The 16160-nt window shown below is 46.2% G+C and overlaps 1 protein-coding gene across 1 annotated transcript in view; it reads left to right on the forward strand.

The window, feature by feature from the left end:
* LOC144133707 (L-lactate oxidase-like) overlaps positions 1-15957 on the forward strand; it is a 173545-nt gene extending 157588 nt beyond the window's left edge. Inside the window, exon 9 of the mRNA XM_077666846.1 lies at positions 15772-15957. Coding sequence (XP_077522972.1) covers positions 15772-15957 — 186 coding nt within the window. The remainder of the gene's footprint in view (positions 1-15771) is intronic.
* Positions 15958-16160: the final 203 nt, after the last annotated feature.

A 16160-nucleotide genomic window follows, 5' to 3' on the forward strand; every position in this document is an offset into this window, starting at 1 on the left:
GCTCACGATGTGGCCTTTAGCGCTCACGATGTGGCCCAGAAACTTCAACTCTTCGAAAGCGAAGTGAGACTTTTCGGGCTTAAGGGAAAGACCGGCCGGCCGAATTGCTTCGAACACAGCGCACAGGTGTTTCAGGTGCTCTTCGAACGTGTCCGAGAAGATGAAAGCGTCATCCAGGTACCCGAGGTAGGGCTGCCATTTCAGATCGGCAATAACCGTGTATATCATCCGATGGAAGGTTGCAGGGGCCATGCACAGGCCGAAAGAGAGCAGCCGGAATTCGCACAGACAGTCAGGTGTAATAAAGGCGGTCTATTCCCGCTCGCGTTAGTCCACCTCTATTTGCCAATAGCCGCTGCGTAAATCTAGCGATGAGAACTACGTGGTGTAGCACAGCCGGTCCAGGGCTGCGCGGCGGAGGAGAAGCACCCTTTTTGGTGACTGTTTAGAGATCTGCGCTCAACGCAGAACCGCAGGGTTCCATCTTTCTTTGCTACTAGAACAACACGTGACGCCAAAAGGCTCGTCGACGGGTGCATCACGTCATCCTGGAGCATTTCTCGAACTTGGCGGCGAATGGAGCCAAGTTTCTTTGAAGAGATCCGATAAGGTGGCTGACATCACGGTCGCTTGTTGGCGGCAACTATAATGCGGTGCTTTGTGAAAGGTGTCAGCCTAACCTTGGAGGTCGAGGCAAAACAGTCGCGGAAAGATTGGATAACGCTTTCGAGGCAGCGTTTCTGATTATACAGGTGGTTTGGGTTCATGTAAGTTTTTATGGGAGAGGTGGGTACCTCCACTGATGCCGGGGCTTCGGACAAGGCTTGCTGTTCCTCGAAATGGCTGAGTTCTCCGAAATACGCAATAGCTGTTTCGTCAGGGAAACACTAAGGTTCACAGCCAAAATTGGTCACCAAATTTCGGTTCTTCCAATATTCAGTTCAATAATTCCGCGAGCAACCCAAACTTCCCGACCAAGGAGCAGCGACATGTTGGTTTCAGCTATGCCACGAGCGCCGGGGCTGTTATCGAAGTCTACGGTAACAAACATGCTGGCTCTTGATGGGATCAGTACGCGGTCGTCGCAGACGCTTAGCTTAATCCTGCGTGGCTCGATGTCGTCGTCAACATGGAGCTGGGTGGAAAATGACACGGCTAGCTCCTGAAAGTTGATGACGGCACCGTACTCCCGAAGGAAATCCAAACCGAGTGTCAGGTCCTTGGAGCACTTGGGCAGCACAGCAAAGCAACCAGGGAACGTAGCACCGCCGATCTGTATTCGCGAAGTGCAGACGGCCATCGGCGTAGCTACAGGGCCGCCGGCGGTGCCGATCTGCGGTCCAGAAAGAGGGGTCAGAATCTTTCTGAGGGCCGTGGTTAACCCACGTTGCTCATTACAGAAAAATCAGCACCGGTATCCACAAGTGTGGTCACGTCGCAGCTATCGGCGGCTACTGAGATTTTGGCAGAAACCATTCGGTCACAGCACGTCGGTGTCGTTGAGGTCGTCGGGTAAGGTCGTCGCCGGTCGGATCGTCGCAGCGAATCGTCGATTTCGGCAGAAACCGGTTGGTCACAGCGTGTCGTTAAGGTCTTGAGGTCGAGTAGTCGTTGGTCGATGGTCACCGTGGATCGTCGGGTAGAGGCTATTGACTCGGTCCAGTAGCGGAGGCCCTACCACCGGAGGACGCCGTCTTCATTTTTTCGATGTGGGGACGTGCCTCTGAACTGGCCAGAAGACGACGGGCGGCTGGGCGAAGAAAACTGTTTTGGGGATGGCGACCGGGACTGGCTTCGCTGTGAAGTCCATGGCTGCACGTTATCGTGGAGGTACTGCTCGATATCCCGCGGCCGTTTTCCGTAGCGCAGTTGATGCGCGTCAAGTGAAAACCCCCATAAGCCCATTCTGTGGGACGGGCAGTGGCGGAGTATGTTGGCGGGTTACCTGCAGTGGTAACAGAGCGACCTATTGTTTGGCGTACGCCAAACGTGCGCTTTGCTGATGGTGGACCGGGGCTTCTGCGGTGCGGTGGGTGCAGCTGCAATTGGGTACCGCTGAGAAGGAACAGGAGGGACGGGGGAAAAGGCTTGCACCACTGGCCCAGGATGGCTTCGTGGTGCTTTAGTGTAGGTCACCACATAGGGTGCCGGCTACGGAGCTGGTGGTGGCTAAACAAATCGCCGGACTTCGTCACGGACCACGTCCGTTATGGCAGCGACGCTTGCCTGTGGAGCTTCGAAGTGAAGTTTCTCTAGTTCCTCGCGCACAAGGCTCCTCACAAGCTCTCGAAGCTCCTCGCTGGGTAGCGACGTAGGCTTGTAGTAGTGAGCGGCTGCTACACCAGCCTGACGACCGTAGAGCGCACCCCGTTCTTGCAGAGAGTGCTCCATACTCGTTGCCTGTTTGGCAAAATTGGCCACAGTTCGTGGCGGGTCACGGACCAGTCCGGCAAACAACTGCTCCTTTACGCCGCGGACTAAGTGGCGGACCTTCTTGGCTTCGGGTATAGCAGGGTCGGCGCGATTGAAGAGTCGCGTCATGTCCTCGATGAACATGGCGATGCTCTTGTTCGGTTGCTGGGAACTCGATTGCCAGGCGATTTCAGCCTTCTCCTTTCTCTCGCTGGTATTGAATTTGGCTAATCTAGGGCTCTCGGTGGAAAACCCTCCCAGTTAGTGAAGGAAGCTTCGTGGTTCTCAAACAAAGCCTTGGCCGAGTCGTGTAGTGCGAAGTAGACGTTCCGTAATTTGCTCTCGCTGTCCCACTCGTTGAAGCCCGCAACATGGTGAAAGCTGGTCAACCAGTCTTCTATGTCCCCGAACCTCTCACCATGGAACGATGGTGGCGACCGAGGAGTGCGATGGACGAACGGCGGGGCATTCGCGGAATGCTGACTTGTCTGGCTAGCAGCGGTGGACGTCATGGCCCTTACCAATCTTGTGAGTTAGCCGAATTCCGGTTGTAGGTCCCATAGGCGGAGGCTCTCCTTGTGAACTGGTGTTGTGGCAACGCGTTGATAACTGGGTGCAGTTAGACCTGTTGCAAATGACGAGGCATCCGCCTGTGCTCAGTCAAAGCTATGTTGTTACGTGACGTGACGTTACGTGTTATATGTCACGTATATGTCCCGAAAAAGATAGCTGTTGTAATGCGGGTGTCCCTTGTGTGTTTGTCGTAGATGCCGACTCTGTGTTTTTAAAATTATGCGAGCAAGCCAAGTATTGTTAAACAATCTCGCAAGGGAACAGCAGTTCACAGTTGCTGGCGGGGTGCTGGAAGGGGTACTTAGGGCAGGTAGTGGCCGCTGATACGGGTCACGAGAGGGAATTAACTGGAAGAATAAGGATGGGGTGGAGCGCATATGGCACGTTCACTCCCACCATGAATGGCAGTTTACTCGTATCGCTCAAGAAAAAAGTAAAAAAGCAGTTGTATCTTATTGGTAGTGATCTATGGGGCAGAAAGTGTGGAGGCTAACGAAAAGGGTTCAGGTTCGTCCAACAAAAACTTGTGTCCTTCTATGTCCCGTTCGTTGCGCTGTAGTCATGGAATATCGAAACCAACTCGCCCAAAAACTTAACTCGCTCAACAACTTACCTTGTCGAACTTCAGTTCAAGGGGCCATGACATGGTCGTTCTTCATATTGCAGTTTTGTGCTTCAATAACGAATACAATAGCTTATGATTTAGTTTCCGAAATTTGGCTGCCCTGGACGCGCTGTATATTCCAAAATATGCGATCGAAATTGAGGACGGGAAACTCCTCCAACCGGCAGCGACCGCCATATTGAATGCTATCGTGACGTCACCAGGGCATACACGGAGCAACGTCGTCTGCTCCCGTTGCTGCAATGTGCGCAGCGAGGTCTCCTGTCCTCTGTACTTCCGCGGGCGATCGAAGTAGCAGTCGTCCCCCATATATGAGTTACTGGTGTCGCAAAAGCGTAAATAATCGTAACGCAGTTATTCTTCGGTATAGGTAGGTTACACTAGGCCGATGGAAGGCGATCAGTGACCGGTTGGCTGGTCGGTATGCAAATGCCATCGCTGACGCACTGGTCAGTCAAGCTAGACCGATGACGACGCCAGCACGACCAACGACCCCGTATCGCAGTAGCGTTAAGAGTGAACTTAGTGGGAACTGGCAGAGTGTGGTTGGGGTCTAGTTGGTATGACATTCTATAAACATAAGAATTTTAAAACTTGTTGTACCTGATGCTAGCTACGGCGACATACACGATGTGCATGCACGAGCAAAGATGTGCTTTCCTTCGGTACCTGCGCACATAGAACCTATCGGCGAGACAATTGAGCGACACGGGCAGAAAACGCCGCACGACGGTGCCGCTCGTCGCCGTCGCCTGGGCTTGTGCGGCCGAGCGAAAGCTTCACGCCCGGTGAACAGACGGCCCGAAAAACGGCGCTTGTGTACCTTATCCTTATCGAAAAAAGCGAGACGAGCGGCTGCATTTCAAATCTTCACGCTTTCTTTCTAATCAGCGGGGAACTCTTGCCAGATGCTTGAATTTCGGCCGACGGTGGACCGCCGATTGCGGAGAGCGATTTCGCAAGTTTTAGCGCCTGCAAATAGATGTCTAGTGCAGTTTTGGCTACAGTGCCCGGAAAGCGACGACTGCCTACATCGCAGGGCGCGAGTACAATAAGGGGGAAGTGCCGATGTGACCCGGTCTTCAGAGCATGTGCTGAAGGCCGCCGGCAGCAGCCGTCGGCGTCGACTGTGGACAACAAATCTGGTTGTTTTCATTATTTCAAGTAATGTCCGAACGTATATTTAGCTTAAGGGCTTTAAAATCAAATACTAATGACTTAAGAGGAAGCACACACAATTAACGCGAAGCGCCGGTCCTACGCGACGCGTTTCCCAAGCAGCCGATATAGCATCAGCGGCACTTATTGCAGTGTTATCATAGTGTGTAAATGAGTAAAACTACAAGTTGAGAGCAATACTAAGTAATATTTAAGATAAGGAGAGCCAACCTAGCGTTTCATACCAAACAAACGAGCAGTACTGTTTGCGAAAAGCTATGTAAACAAACCCAGCGCGGGGCTGCAGTTGTCGTGATCGTCGCATTCCTAGGCCACAATGCGCACGCACAGTAAACGCTAAATGATGTACTATTATTTTCAGGCACTCATTTAGACGGCGGCGACTTTTCATTGGTGCGGGCAGTGAAAGCATTCGAGTCGCGTAGGGTTTTGCAAGCGGCTTGGTTCCTGCAAAAGGGTTCTAGGAACCAAATGTATGCTTGACTTACGAATGAACACATGCAGCGGGGAAGTCGTCTCATTCGGCACTTTTCTCTGCTCCTTTCGTGCCTCAAGGTTACTCTAGTGCCACCTTGTGATAATTTGAGTTTAATTATCGAGCCGATGAATAGCGGAAATTGATAGTCAGCTACAAAACGCCGCGGCTTTGACGGCGCGCATCGACGAAGGCATGCACGGCACGTGCCGCTTTTCACATACGGAAGCACTTGACTGCTCAAAAGAAACCGCACTCATAACATAAAAATAACATGTTTATGAGCGTAAATAATAAAGCAGGGGTTCATCGATTTCTGTTTCCTCAACAACCAGAAAAGGGGTACCACGAGCAAGTCCGCTTTCTTAAGGATCACTCAGGTCGCGGACTAAGCTGACGGCTTCCGAAAAGAGAACACTGAAAATGCATTTTATTTCGATGAGCTAAAAAAAAAAACTTTTCGAACGACCGCCGTCTACGGTGTGCATGCAAGCATCTCAACATCGCGCAGGAGACGACGCGGGGCGGGTATGTCCCTCTGACGTCAGCGATCATAGGTTGCCAGACTAGTTAGCAGTTTGGAGAAGAAACGGAAAAAATTCAGTTTAAAAATATTTACCGCACAGAATCAACTGAAACTAGGGGGAATTTTAATTTAACAAGTTGAGAATTAAATGCGATAAGCAGGGTATGCGCGAAAATAGGCTGTCATGGCCTCTTTAATGGCAACGCAGGGAGCTAAGGAAATAAAAATGAAAGGTGTAACCTTAAGAGACCGGAAACCGGCAGAGTGAGGGTGGAAACAAACGCGGGTTAATGGTTTTTATGGTTTTATGGGGGTTTAACGTCCCAAAGCGACTCAGGCTATGAGAGACGCCGTAGTGAAGGGCTCCGGAAATTTCGACCACCTGGGGTTCTTTTAACGTGCACTGACATCGCACAGTACACGGGCCTCTAGAATTTCGCCTCCATCGAAATTCGACCGCCGCGGCCGGGATCGAACCCGCGTCTTTCGGTCCAGCAGCCGAGCGCCATAACCATTCAGCCACCGCGGCGGCTGCGGGTTAATGACATCCTAGTCGAAATTAAGAGGAAGAAATTGGCTTGGGCAGGGGATGTAATGCGAAGGCAAGATGAACTCTGTTCCTTAAAGCTAACGGAGTAGATTCCTGCATTAAATGTTATCCTAAAAAGTATAGTGAACATTACACTCGGATGGCATGAAAGAGAAGTAAGATGAGTTAGGCATCCTTCATATTCGTGAACTGTTTCACTCTGTTGTGTTAGCATGGTATTATTATTCAAATGAATACAAGGCTTCTGTAAAAAAAAAAAAAAAGATGTCACCTTGAGAAATCGGAACATTTTGTTAAACCACGGGTTTATAGAAAGTGTGGTAAAAAGATGCGCAATTATTATGTACCGGCTCTATTTAATAAAATTGCTGATGATCTATGTATTACAAATAACAAGCGTAGGATGATGATTGATATAAGAAACTGGTGTGCAAAAGTAATGCCTTGTGTATAGCTTGAGTACTTTCGTATGTGCTATTTTGTGTTGGCTTACTTTTTTCTCTATGTTAGCATGACTGTTTAGACATGAAATGTATGCATCTAGAGACATTTCTCCACCTGCTGCTTGATCAGCCAACAAGCAAAACGTGCTTAGACAGATCAGAATTTATGAATGTGTACGCAATCAGACGAATAAACTTTGATTTGATTTTGGTTTGTATCGAAGAGAAGGCAAGCGTAGCAGGTAGGTGGTAGAAAGTAAAGCGGGCTGGTCGGATTGAGAAGGTTGCGGGCATAGGATGGGCGCAGCTGGCTTAAAGGACAGGGTTAATGGAGAGACTTGAAAGAAGCTTTTGCCCTGCAGCGCGTGTAGTCAGGCTCATGATGAGGTATAGCACCTGCTATATATCAAGGTTTTAATGTGTTAGCCTCATATATAATGAACGTTTGGCTGGTAATTCATTATAACGATCCGCCGATGATTTCCTGACAGTTAATAATTATTAATTTATTTATGACAAACTGCACGGTGTGTGGCCCAAGGAGGAGCGGAGTAAAATGTGAAATTTCAAAACACTAGCAGCAATTGCGAAATGCAAGTGAAACAAAAATACGAATAGCAGAAATTCGGTGGTAATGAAACACATAATGCTAGGCATGACCATTCATAAGGTCGAGTGAATGTACACAGTAAGCTGGAAAACTGTCGCAATCAGTGATTGTGGAGAAAAAAGTACCAAAATTAATTCGTCTCAGCAAAGTACGGGGAAAGAGAAATGGAGTGAGAGTATCGTGTTCTGGGTACTGTACTAGGAGTGCGATAAAGAATTTACCCAATTGTGCGGCAAATAACAAATGTAAAAAATAAATCGCTGAAATTTGCTTGGGAACTCTAGCGTTCGGATTAAATTCTAATTCAGTAGTGATGGGACTAAATTGAAAGATAGTTACAGCTGAGGTTTATTCGCCTAAACCCTTATCTCAGAAGCAGGTCCCTTTGTTTTCATGTGCCTTTTTTGTATCTGCCCCTTTTGCGTCAGTTTTAAGATCAATTTCATCTATGCATCAACTAGACCAAAACAAAACACTACTGGGACGGAACCGCTCGGCTGTACTTGCAAAAAGAGGCAAGAAATAGGTTTTCTTTGGATTTTATAAAATACTCCTAAGTTAGTGACAGTATGCGGGTCACAGACAGTGTACGCGTATTCTAGTTTAAGCCTTATAAAAGTTTCTTATGTTCTTCTTTTAAACTGGACTTGTGCATCTGGTATATTTTTGCGCAATAGCCAGAAAGTTTATTAATACAAAAGAACAAATGTCAGAAATATGCGTGTTCCAGCTCAGTTTGCTTGTTACTGTCAGGCTGATATTTTCTCATATTACTGTCACACTGAGATATTTATACCCGTTTACTTCTGCGATTTTTTACGAAACGATACGAATATTCGAATGACTATATTTTCTTCCGAAGAGTAGTAAGACTTTCTTCAAGCAGCATAGTTTCATACCACACCTATTGCTCAAAATAAGAACATTGATAAGTACTGCCTGATAATAAGGTGACCGGATCTGATTGAACAGAATACAGTTACCACATACAGGCGAATCTGTAGAGGTTCATAGTCGAGTGTTTGACGGAATCTCGTCAGGCGAGGAGGGAACATAACAGAAAAAGAGGAGCACTCGCCAAAAAAGAAAAAAAGGAAAAAACAAAGACGTTTTGGGGCCCGTATGGGTGCTTTTTTCACAACAGAAACGTTGACTTTTCCTGAAATGCATGCCTTGAAAAGGCTCCAAGAGAACGAAGACATTGTAGTGCTGCCTGCTGACAAGGGGAATTCAACCGCCGTTCTCAACCAATCGGACTACATCCAAAAAATGACGACGCTTCTCCAGGACGAGGCGACGTACGAAAAAGTGAGACGTGACCCCGCAAAGAAGCTGGAGACAGAACTTCAAAGTCTGCTTTCCGACGTCTTCAAGTTCATCCCACCAGAAAACAGGCACCTCTATTTTCGGCTGCTGTGCCACAACTGTTGGGCACCTGTTATATACGGCCTTCCTAAGGTGCACAAACCGGACGTACCACTACGCCCTATCGTAGACTTTACGCGTTCTCCTTTGCACGCGCTCCTCGGATACTTGCATCAAGTGCTTCGCCCTCTGGCTGGAAGAACAACGACGTATTAAAGGGCTCCTCCCACTTCGTCAACAAGCTTAAGGATGCCACTATAGACGACGAGGATGTCCTAGTCTCTTTCGACATGAAGTCAACGTTTACGTCAGTCCCGATAGACTTCGTAGTTTGATCCTGCAAACGCCTTTTAGAAAACGACGTCTCGCTTCCTTCACGTACGCCTTTTGAGGTGGTTGACCTTTGTCGTCTGCTCGAATTCTGCTTGCGCGACACGTATTTTGCCTTCAGGAAGCAGCACTACAAACAACTGTTTGGTACAGACACAGGTGCTTCCGTCTCCAACGTGTGCGCAAGCATTGCTCTAGAACGCACTGAAGCAGAGGCACTTGGTTCATTTCATCCATCCTCTAAACTGTTTCTCCGGTACGTCGATGACTGTTTCTGTGGGATTCGCCGACAGGATGCAAGCCGTTTCTTTGAGCACCTGAACTCCTTTCAGCCGACAATTCAATTCACCAAAAAAGAAGAACAGAATAGCGCCATTCCTTTCTTGGACGTGCTTGCGCAAAGAACAAGCAATGGTCTCGCAACGTGCGTGTACCGGAAGCCCACTCACACTGGTCGGTACCTGAGTTTCCATTCGGCACACCCTGTCGCGCATAAACGCTCCGTTGCATCCGGACTTTCCGGCTGCGCTTTCCACCTTTGTTCAAGCCCGTGGACACTCAGATCCGAGCAAAAATTGTGAGGATGGATCTTGCCAACAACGGGCACCGGAAAAATATGATAATGACTGCAGAAAGCCGCTGTTCATGTCGAAACGTAGAAACAACGACCGCCGAAGAAAGAAGCAAGCGGGCAAGCATCCCGTACGCTCCAGGAGTGAGCGAGGCCTTAGCCAGGGTCTTCAAGGACTATAATGTCCATATTGCCCACGTGCCACCAAGTAAGCTGAAGCAAAAACTTGCCAGACTTAAAGACCGGGTTGAAAAAAACAGATTCCTCGGAGTGGTGTACAAGATTCCCTGCAAGGGCTGCAAAGCTGCATACATCGGCGAATCAGGCAATTTTATTAGGCGCTTAAAGCAACATCAAAATGACGTCGCGAAAGGCCGCACGAAAGAAAATGCCTTGGCTGAACACTATCAAGCTGCATCACATGCCATCGATTGGAACAACGCCTCGGTCATCGCGACGGAGAAGTATTTATCGTGCCGCTTACTTCTAGAAGCACTTCGCACGCAAACGACACCACATGTTGTAAACCGAACGAGGGGTAATCTTCCTGAGATTTACGCATGCTCATTACGCCAGCTGCACCGTACATAAGTCACCACCTTCGCCCATCCGCTGATATTGTGAACAAGCAATACGTACGGGCCCCGAAAAGTTTTTTCCTTCTTTTCTTTTTGGCGAGTGCTCCTGCTTTTCTGTTATTCTGTAGAGGTTCATTAGCCACATCAAGAATATCTTTCTAGTATATCAGAAATAGCAGTGGCCCAAGCATAATCTCTCGAGGGACATCAGATGCGACCGGACAGCACATGACGCTTCTCCATTAATAGTTACGTATTGGTTACGCTGTTTTAAATCAGTTGATACCTAGACTACAAGAAAATCAGGCAGTCCTATCTTACCATTTGAAGTTTTGCAGTTAATTTGTCATCAAGCCCGCTCATTGCCTTGCTTGCAGTGGATGCGAGCCTCTGCTTAGAAGATAAAAATTCTAGGAAAAAGTAATAACAAAACAGCGCGTGAGCTTTTGGAGGCAAACCGCATAAAAGAAAACTGCGATAAATGTATAAGCGACACATCTGTAGAAGTGTACAAGAAGGAGAAGAATTTGCTTCGCACATGTTGTTGATCAGGAGATGACTGGTTATACCCACCCCCTTCTCCCCTCTCTCATTCCCTTGCCCTTTTGTTGTGATTCTGCATATACAAGGCACCTTCGCACAAATAACCTCAGTTGATAGTTTGCGCGCTTTCCGTCTTCTTCGCCTTTTCCTGTGTTTGTCTCTTTTGAATGCGCAACGTGGTTCTTCAAAACCCGGCATCTGCCATCAATACTGAAGCACCTAAGCTGGGGCCGCGGAAATAAAAGATAGCAGGGAGAAAGGAGAAATGAAATGAAAAAGGTTAGGGACAGGAAGAGAGGATAGGGGATGAAGTAATATACACAAACTATTTACACAATAGGAAATGTGTACAGGTTCTGCGTGTGATTAGTTCCCTAAGTTGCTCTCTGGGCACCACCATGCCAGTGATTTTTCGCTCACAGCGCTGACAATGCTGGCACCAGATTTTCTGGACAATGGGGCCTTTAACACTATCGCGTTAATGTTTTACGATATAATATGCAACCATCCGCCGACAAATTTTGCAAGATACGTGAGCGTCAATGTCATTATTAAAAATTAGGCGCAATAAAGGACCTAACACAAAGCTTTGCGAGACACGAGAGTCAAATGGAGCTGATGGCGAGTTAGCGTCACCAGTGTTTACAATTGGATGCGTGATGTAAGGAAGGCTCGAACAAATTACGGCAGGATCTGTGTTTTCAACGCAAACTTAATGAAGAAGCAGTTTCCGGTTTGGTTTGTGAAATTCGTTGGAAAAATCAAGGCATATTCAGTCAGTTAAAAAAAAACGGAGTTCAGGTTCTTATATAGTATATAATTAATGAAAGAGTTGAGTGTCACACGAGAAATGGTTACGGGAGCCATGCTGCGCAACTGCGGAGAAATTGCTTCTATGAAGGAAATGAACTAGATGCGTGCATATTCCGTGCTCCATAATTTGTCGTGGTACTGATGGGAGTAATATGGGCGCGTAATGTGCACCGTGTGTTGGTCCAGTTCTGTGAATAGGAAGTATTTTTCCAGATTTCCAATCGCACAGTATGGTGCCAGATGCATCGCAGTATGCTTGGTCAGCGCTAGCAAAATAATTAAAGGGACGAATACACAGGACGAAGCCCTTTCGTCCCTTTTCGTATTTTGCTAGCGCTCACCAATACCTTCAAGGATGTATTTCCGACTATACCCAGTAGTAGCTCTTCTGATTTAAATTCAGCTTGATTGAACAGTACACTACATAATTTTATGGTCTGAAAATTTATTTAGTCTACCCCACATAATGCTTTAGTTTTTAATGTTTTAATTATTGAAGAGTTTTAGTATAAGTGTTAGTTTAGTATAATGTTTCGTGAGTTTTAGTAGTTTTAGTCCGAAAGCGGAGCTAAGGAAACTACGTTTCTGTGCCGTAAGGAACTTATCCGCAATGAGAGTTTTAGTATAGTGTTCCGAAAACGTTAAACACGATCTACATTAGAGACAGGCGGCATGAGCTTTTAAAGCGGTCGCCACAGCCGCTAATTCCCCAAAAGAATATGTATCGGAGATTTTTAGAACCTACTGATACAGTAGTCCTTATTTGCGCCCACAAAATGCCAAGAAAATGCCTCGGAGATTAAAAATGTATCAAATTAAAAACATAAACACTGTTTCGCGATCAAGTCAGGGAAATGCTAAGTACAAACCGCTCGAGCAAGACTATTTACAATACAAACAGCTCGAGCAAGAACATTTTCTATTACATGTCATGAAATGATCCAAATGCATGCCAAAATTTAGAAATATGCATGTTGCGTTCGAAGCAGTTGCCGACGGTTGCAGCATAGCGGGAGGCCCCATTAGGCTTGAGCGGGCCAGAATCGAGAGCGTATCTCAAAACCTGGGCTGAATTGCAGCTTAAAATTTCTCGTCGAAACAAGGTAAATCATAACGAAAGGCAACGGCACCAGTAGTTACCGGCAAACGTGCCGACAGAAACCGCAACGACTGCTTATTAATGCGAAAGCAGTATATGGCTGAGTTGTGTCCGCAAAACTTGTCCGCAAAATGTATTCACACGATAACGTCACTCCGGATTAATAAATGTGTAAATGTTTAATGATAATGAATAATAAAATGGTGCTGTTATATGCCGTAATCATAACGATGTCGTCACACTAATAAATATAAACACAATTAGGAAATTATTTTGTGTAATTAATAACAGTGTTAGTAAGTTGTTGAAACTAACGAAATTAAAAACGATGACGTCATCAATAACTAGCTGACTAATTAGCGAAATAATTTGTGGGTCAGGTGTCTAGATCACTTTCAACAATGAAAGTCACGTGTCAGGGTGATGACCTCAAACAAAAGCCATGTGACAAGATGAAAAAACGTGAGTTACGTGACATGATGACGGAAAATGTGGTGATGACGTCACGTTACAGGATTACGCAAACTTTAGAGTGATGATGTCACAACCCGAGAGGAATCACATTCGCTTAGGAGAGATGAATAGTTGATGGAAAGAGACGCGTGGCGGGGCAAAACCGCATCCACCGAAACCGTGTCCGCCGAAGCGACGACGCTCGTGTGAACAACAGATATCGGAGGTGCACACGAAATCCCAGCGATGTCATCATTGGTTGACTTCAGTGCGGCGGCAGTATTCTGGAATACGTTCACAAAAATTTTGAGCAACCCTTCGTCGTACAGCGTTCTGGTTGCTGTCATAGCATTTCTCTTCGCATACAGATTACATGTTTTCAGTCAAGTTCGAGGCTAGTTTGAAACAGAGGTTCGGGCCCATGGCATATGTACCTTCAATAGCACGCTTTTGAGCCTTGCGACAGGGGTTCGGACCGATGACACATGCCCCTCCAGTTGCATGCTTTTAGGCGCGGTTGAGGTGTCCATCGAGATGTGGAGATCTGAGAGCTGCTGAGTCCTTTCCTTTCCTCAAAAACCTTTCCTTTCCTCAAAACACACGCTTTCGCATTCTTCCACGTAAGAAGACTTAAGTGGCCTCACAATTTTATTTTTCCGGAGCGGGGCGACTCTCGCTTGGAAGTGTGCCGCCATGTTTTCATGCTAAGTGCGCACCTGCCGCAACGCTAACTTCAGAAAGTTGCATGCGTAGGCTATTTCCTCGTTGGCGTTTTGCGTGTGCTGACTCTGGATCCGTTATTTCGTTAAGCACGCAATCACCCAGAGCCCGCTATACTAAAACACTCTATTGTTACTTTAGTGCCGGCTGTATCGAATACGATCGGAGGCATGTAATGCTTGTAGAAATTTTTGCAGGCATCTGATCAGAGATGTTTGGTGATGAGAATGATGAAGTGGATATCATAACGTATAGTGCCTAGAATATACTGGCATATTATAGGCGCTATAAATTAAGCGTACAGTTGCACACAAACGGAGAGTTACCAAGCCCCCATAACTTGTCAGTAATGTTATTGCTGCTTTTTTAGTATTACCTCGTATTGCGTCTCAAAATTATACGAGAGAACTGCTTCAAGTGTGCTGGTCTTGCTCACAATACTGCTGGAATTTATAATTAAAACCGAACAGGGGGAGAGGGGGGAGTATTTGATATTTTCTGTCGTTCATTTTTTTTGTCCTCTCAGATGAACGCGGTTTCGATATGCAACTTATTGCAACTTATTGTGACCAAGCAATACTTCCTTGCCATTTTTCTCGGATTTTGCACTTTTCCATATCTTCTGCGATTACTTGTTCTGGACAAAAACTCTACAGTTTCGTGGCAGAATAATAAATTTGTTCACTATTTAAAGTTGGCTTCCTGGAGTATGTAGCTGATACTGTAACAAGTCGGAGAGGACATTTGTAGCTTTTTAGCACCACGATATATGTCACCAGTGACTTCAGCTCAAGAGCCACAGTAACGACAGTTACATTATGACGCAACTACAGATGTAGAGTTTACTCTTGATGTTCGTGGCACAAACATTCACAATTTCTGGTTTAAAATGTGAAATGTGAGTGCATACCCAAGACAAGAATGACATTGCAATTTCTGTATTTCAGTCCATAAACTTAGGTAGCATTCATGTGCTTTAGCAGCGAATGATGAATAATTAAAATTCTATTCGCATTATTTATAGGTAAGCTTTAATTTATTCTTCTCTTCTGGAGAGTTTTTTTTGCAAACAAGTTAACGCGTGCTGTTTCCTATTATTTATTCCCCCTTTTGTCGGGTGACCGCTGCATCACCTTGTTATAGAATATTCTGTTGGCGTGAGTACGATTTTCAGTGCTGTATGGGTATGGCAAATTTTTTAGCAACCCTCGAGGACATGTTTGAGCAGTGTTTCATGTATGCCTCTGTACGGTATTCACCAAATGATTCCGATAACTGTGGTGATGCGCAATTAGCTGGGGTCAAAGCGCTTCTGTCATTCGTTTTTTATATTTTTCTGCGCTGTGCGCATTACAGCCGATACCATGAAATGATTCTGAGAAGTCAGTTGCTAATCTGCGTTGAGTTGTATATTTCTAATCGAATTTGGTTTCTTTACATTCCCCATCATGACGATATTTGGCAAAAGATTATGAAGAACCACTTTATTTTGACCACGTTTAAGCGTCAAGGAGCAGTTCCGGCCCCTGGCACGAGGGATATTTTTAGGTTATTTTTGTTATCTCATTCATTCGTGAAGCACGCGTGTACTCTTAGCATGCTTTGATATAACGAAGTGACAGTTCTTCAAATCATTCTGTATATAAATCGGCCAAGAAGTGCTCAAAAAGATAAAAAAACCAAAACTTGTTACCACAATTTTCAGCCCAGGATAATATCAGCTTGATGAAGTTATTAGTTTTCGAGAAAAAGAACGGATTCATGTAACGGAAAATAGATTTTTTGCACCGCATTTGCTTATTTAGAAACACATGCAAGCGTCCAGGCTTCTGCTTTTTCATCCACTTTTCCCTCCTATATACTCCGTTTTAAATCAAATTTATGGATAACGTACTTCCTCTTACAGATCGAGGCCCTGCCTGAGATAGTTGCTGCCGTAGGAGGCCGCATGGAGGTGTACCTGGACAGCGGGGTGCGCTCAGGGGCTGACGCCGTCAAAGCCCTGAGCTTGGGTGCCCGCGCGATCTTCGTCGGCCGGCCGGCAATCTGGGGGCTCGCCTACAACGTACGTCTGACACATTGTCGCTTTTGATGTGCCCCACTTGCCGAGACTAATATGCAGTGAAATATGTGCGCATGTCACGTGCACATTACTACTCATAGATAAAGGACGAACAAAGAAAAGACGATGAAGACGGAAAGAGCGTTCTTAAAAATGTGATGCACCAACTCGCCCCGCAAAAAGTTCTAAACTTCCCATACTCTCTTTTGTCTCTTGATAACTTGTGTCTCTCC

This window comes from Amblyomma americanum, chromosome 5, assembly GCF_052857255.1.
Source record: "Amblyomma americanum isolate KBUSLIRL-KWMA chromosome 5, ASM5285725v1, whole genome shotgun sequence".
In the NCBI taxonomy this organism is placed as follows: domain Eukaryota; kingdom Metazoa; phylum Arthropoda; class Arachnida; order Ixodida; family Ixodidae; genus Amblyomma; species Amblyomma americanum.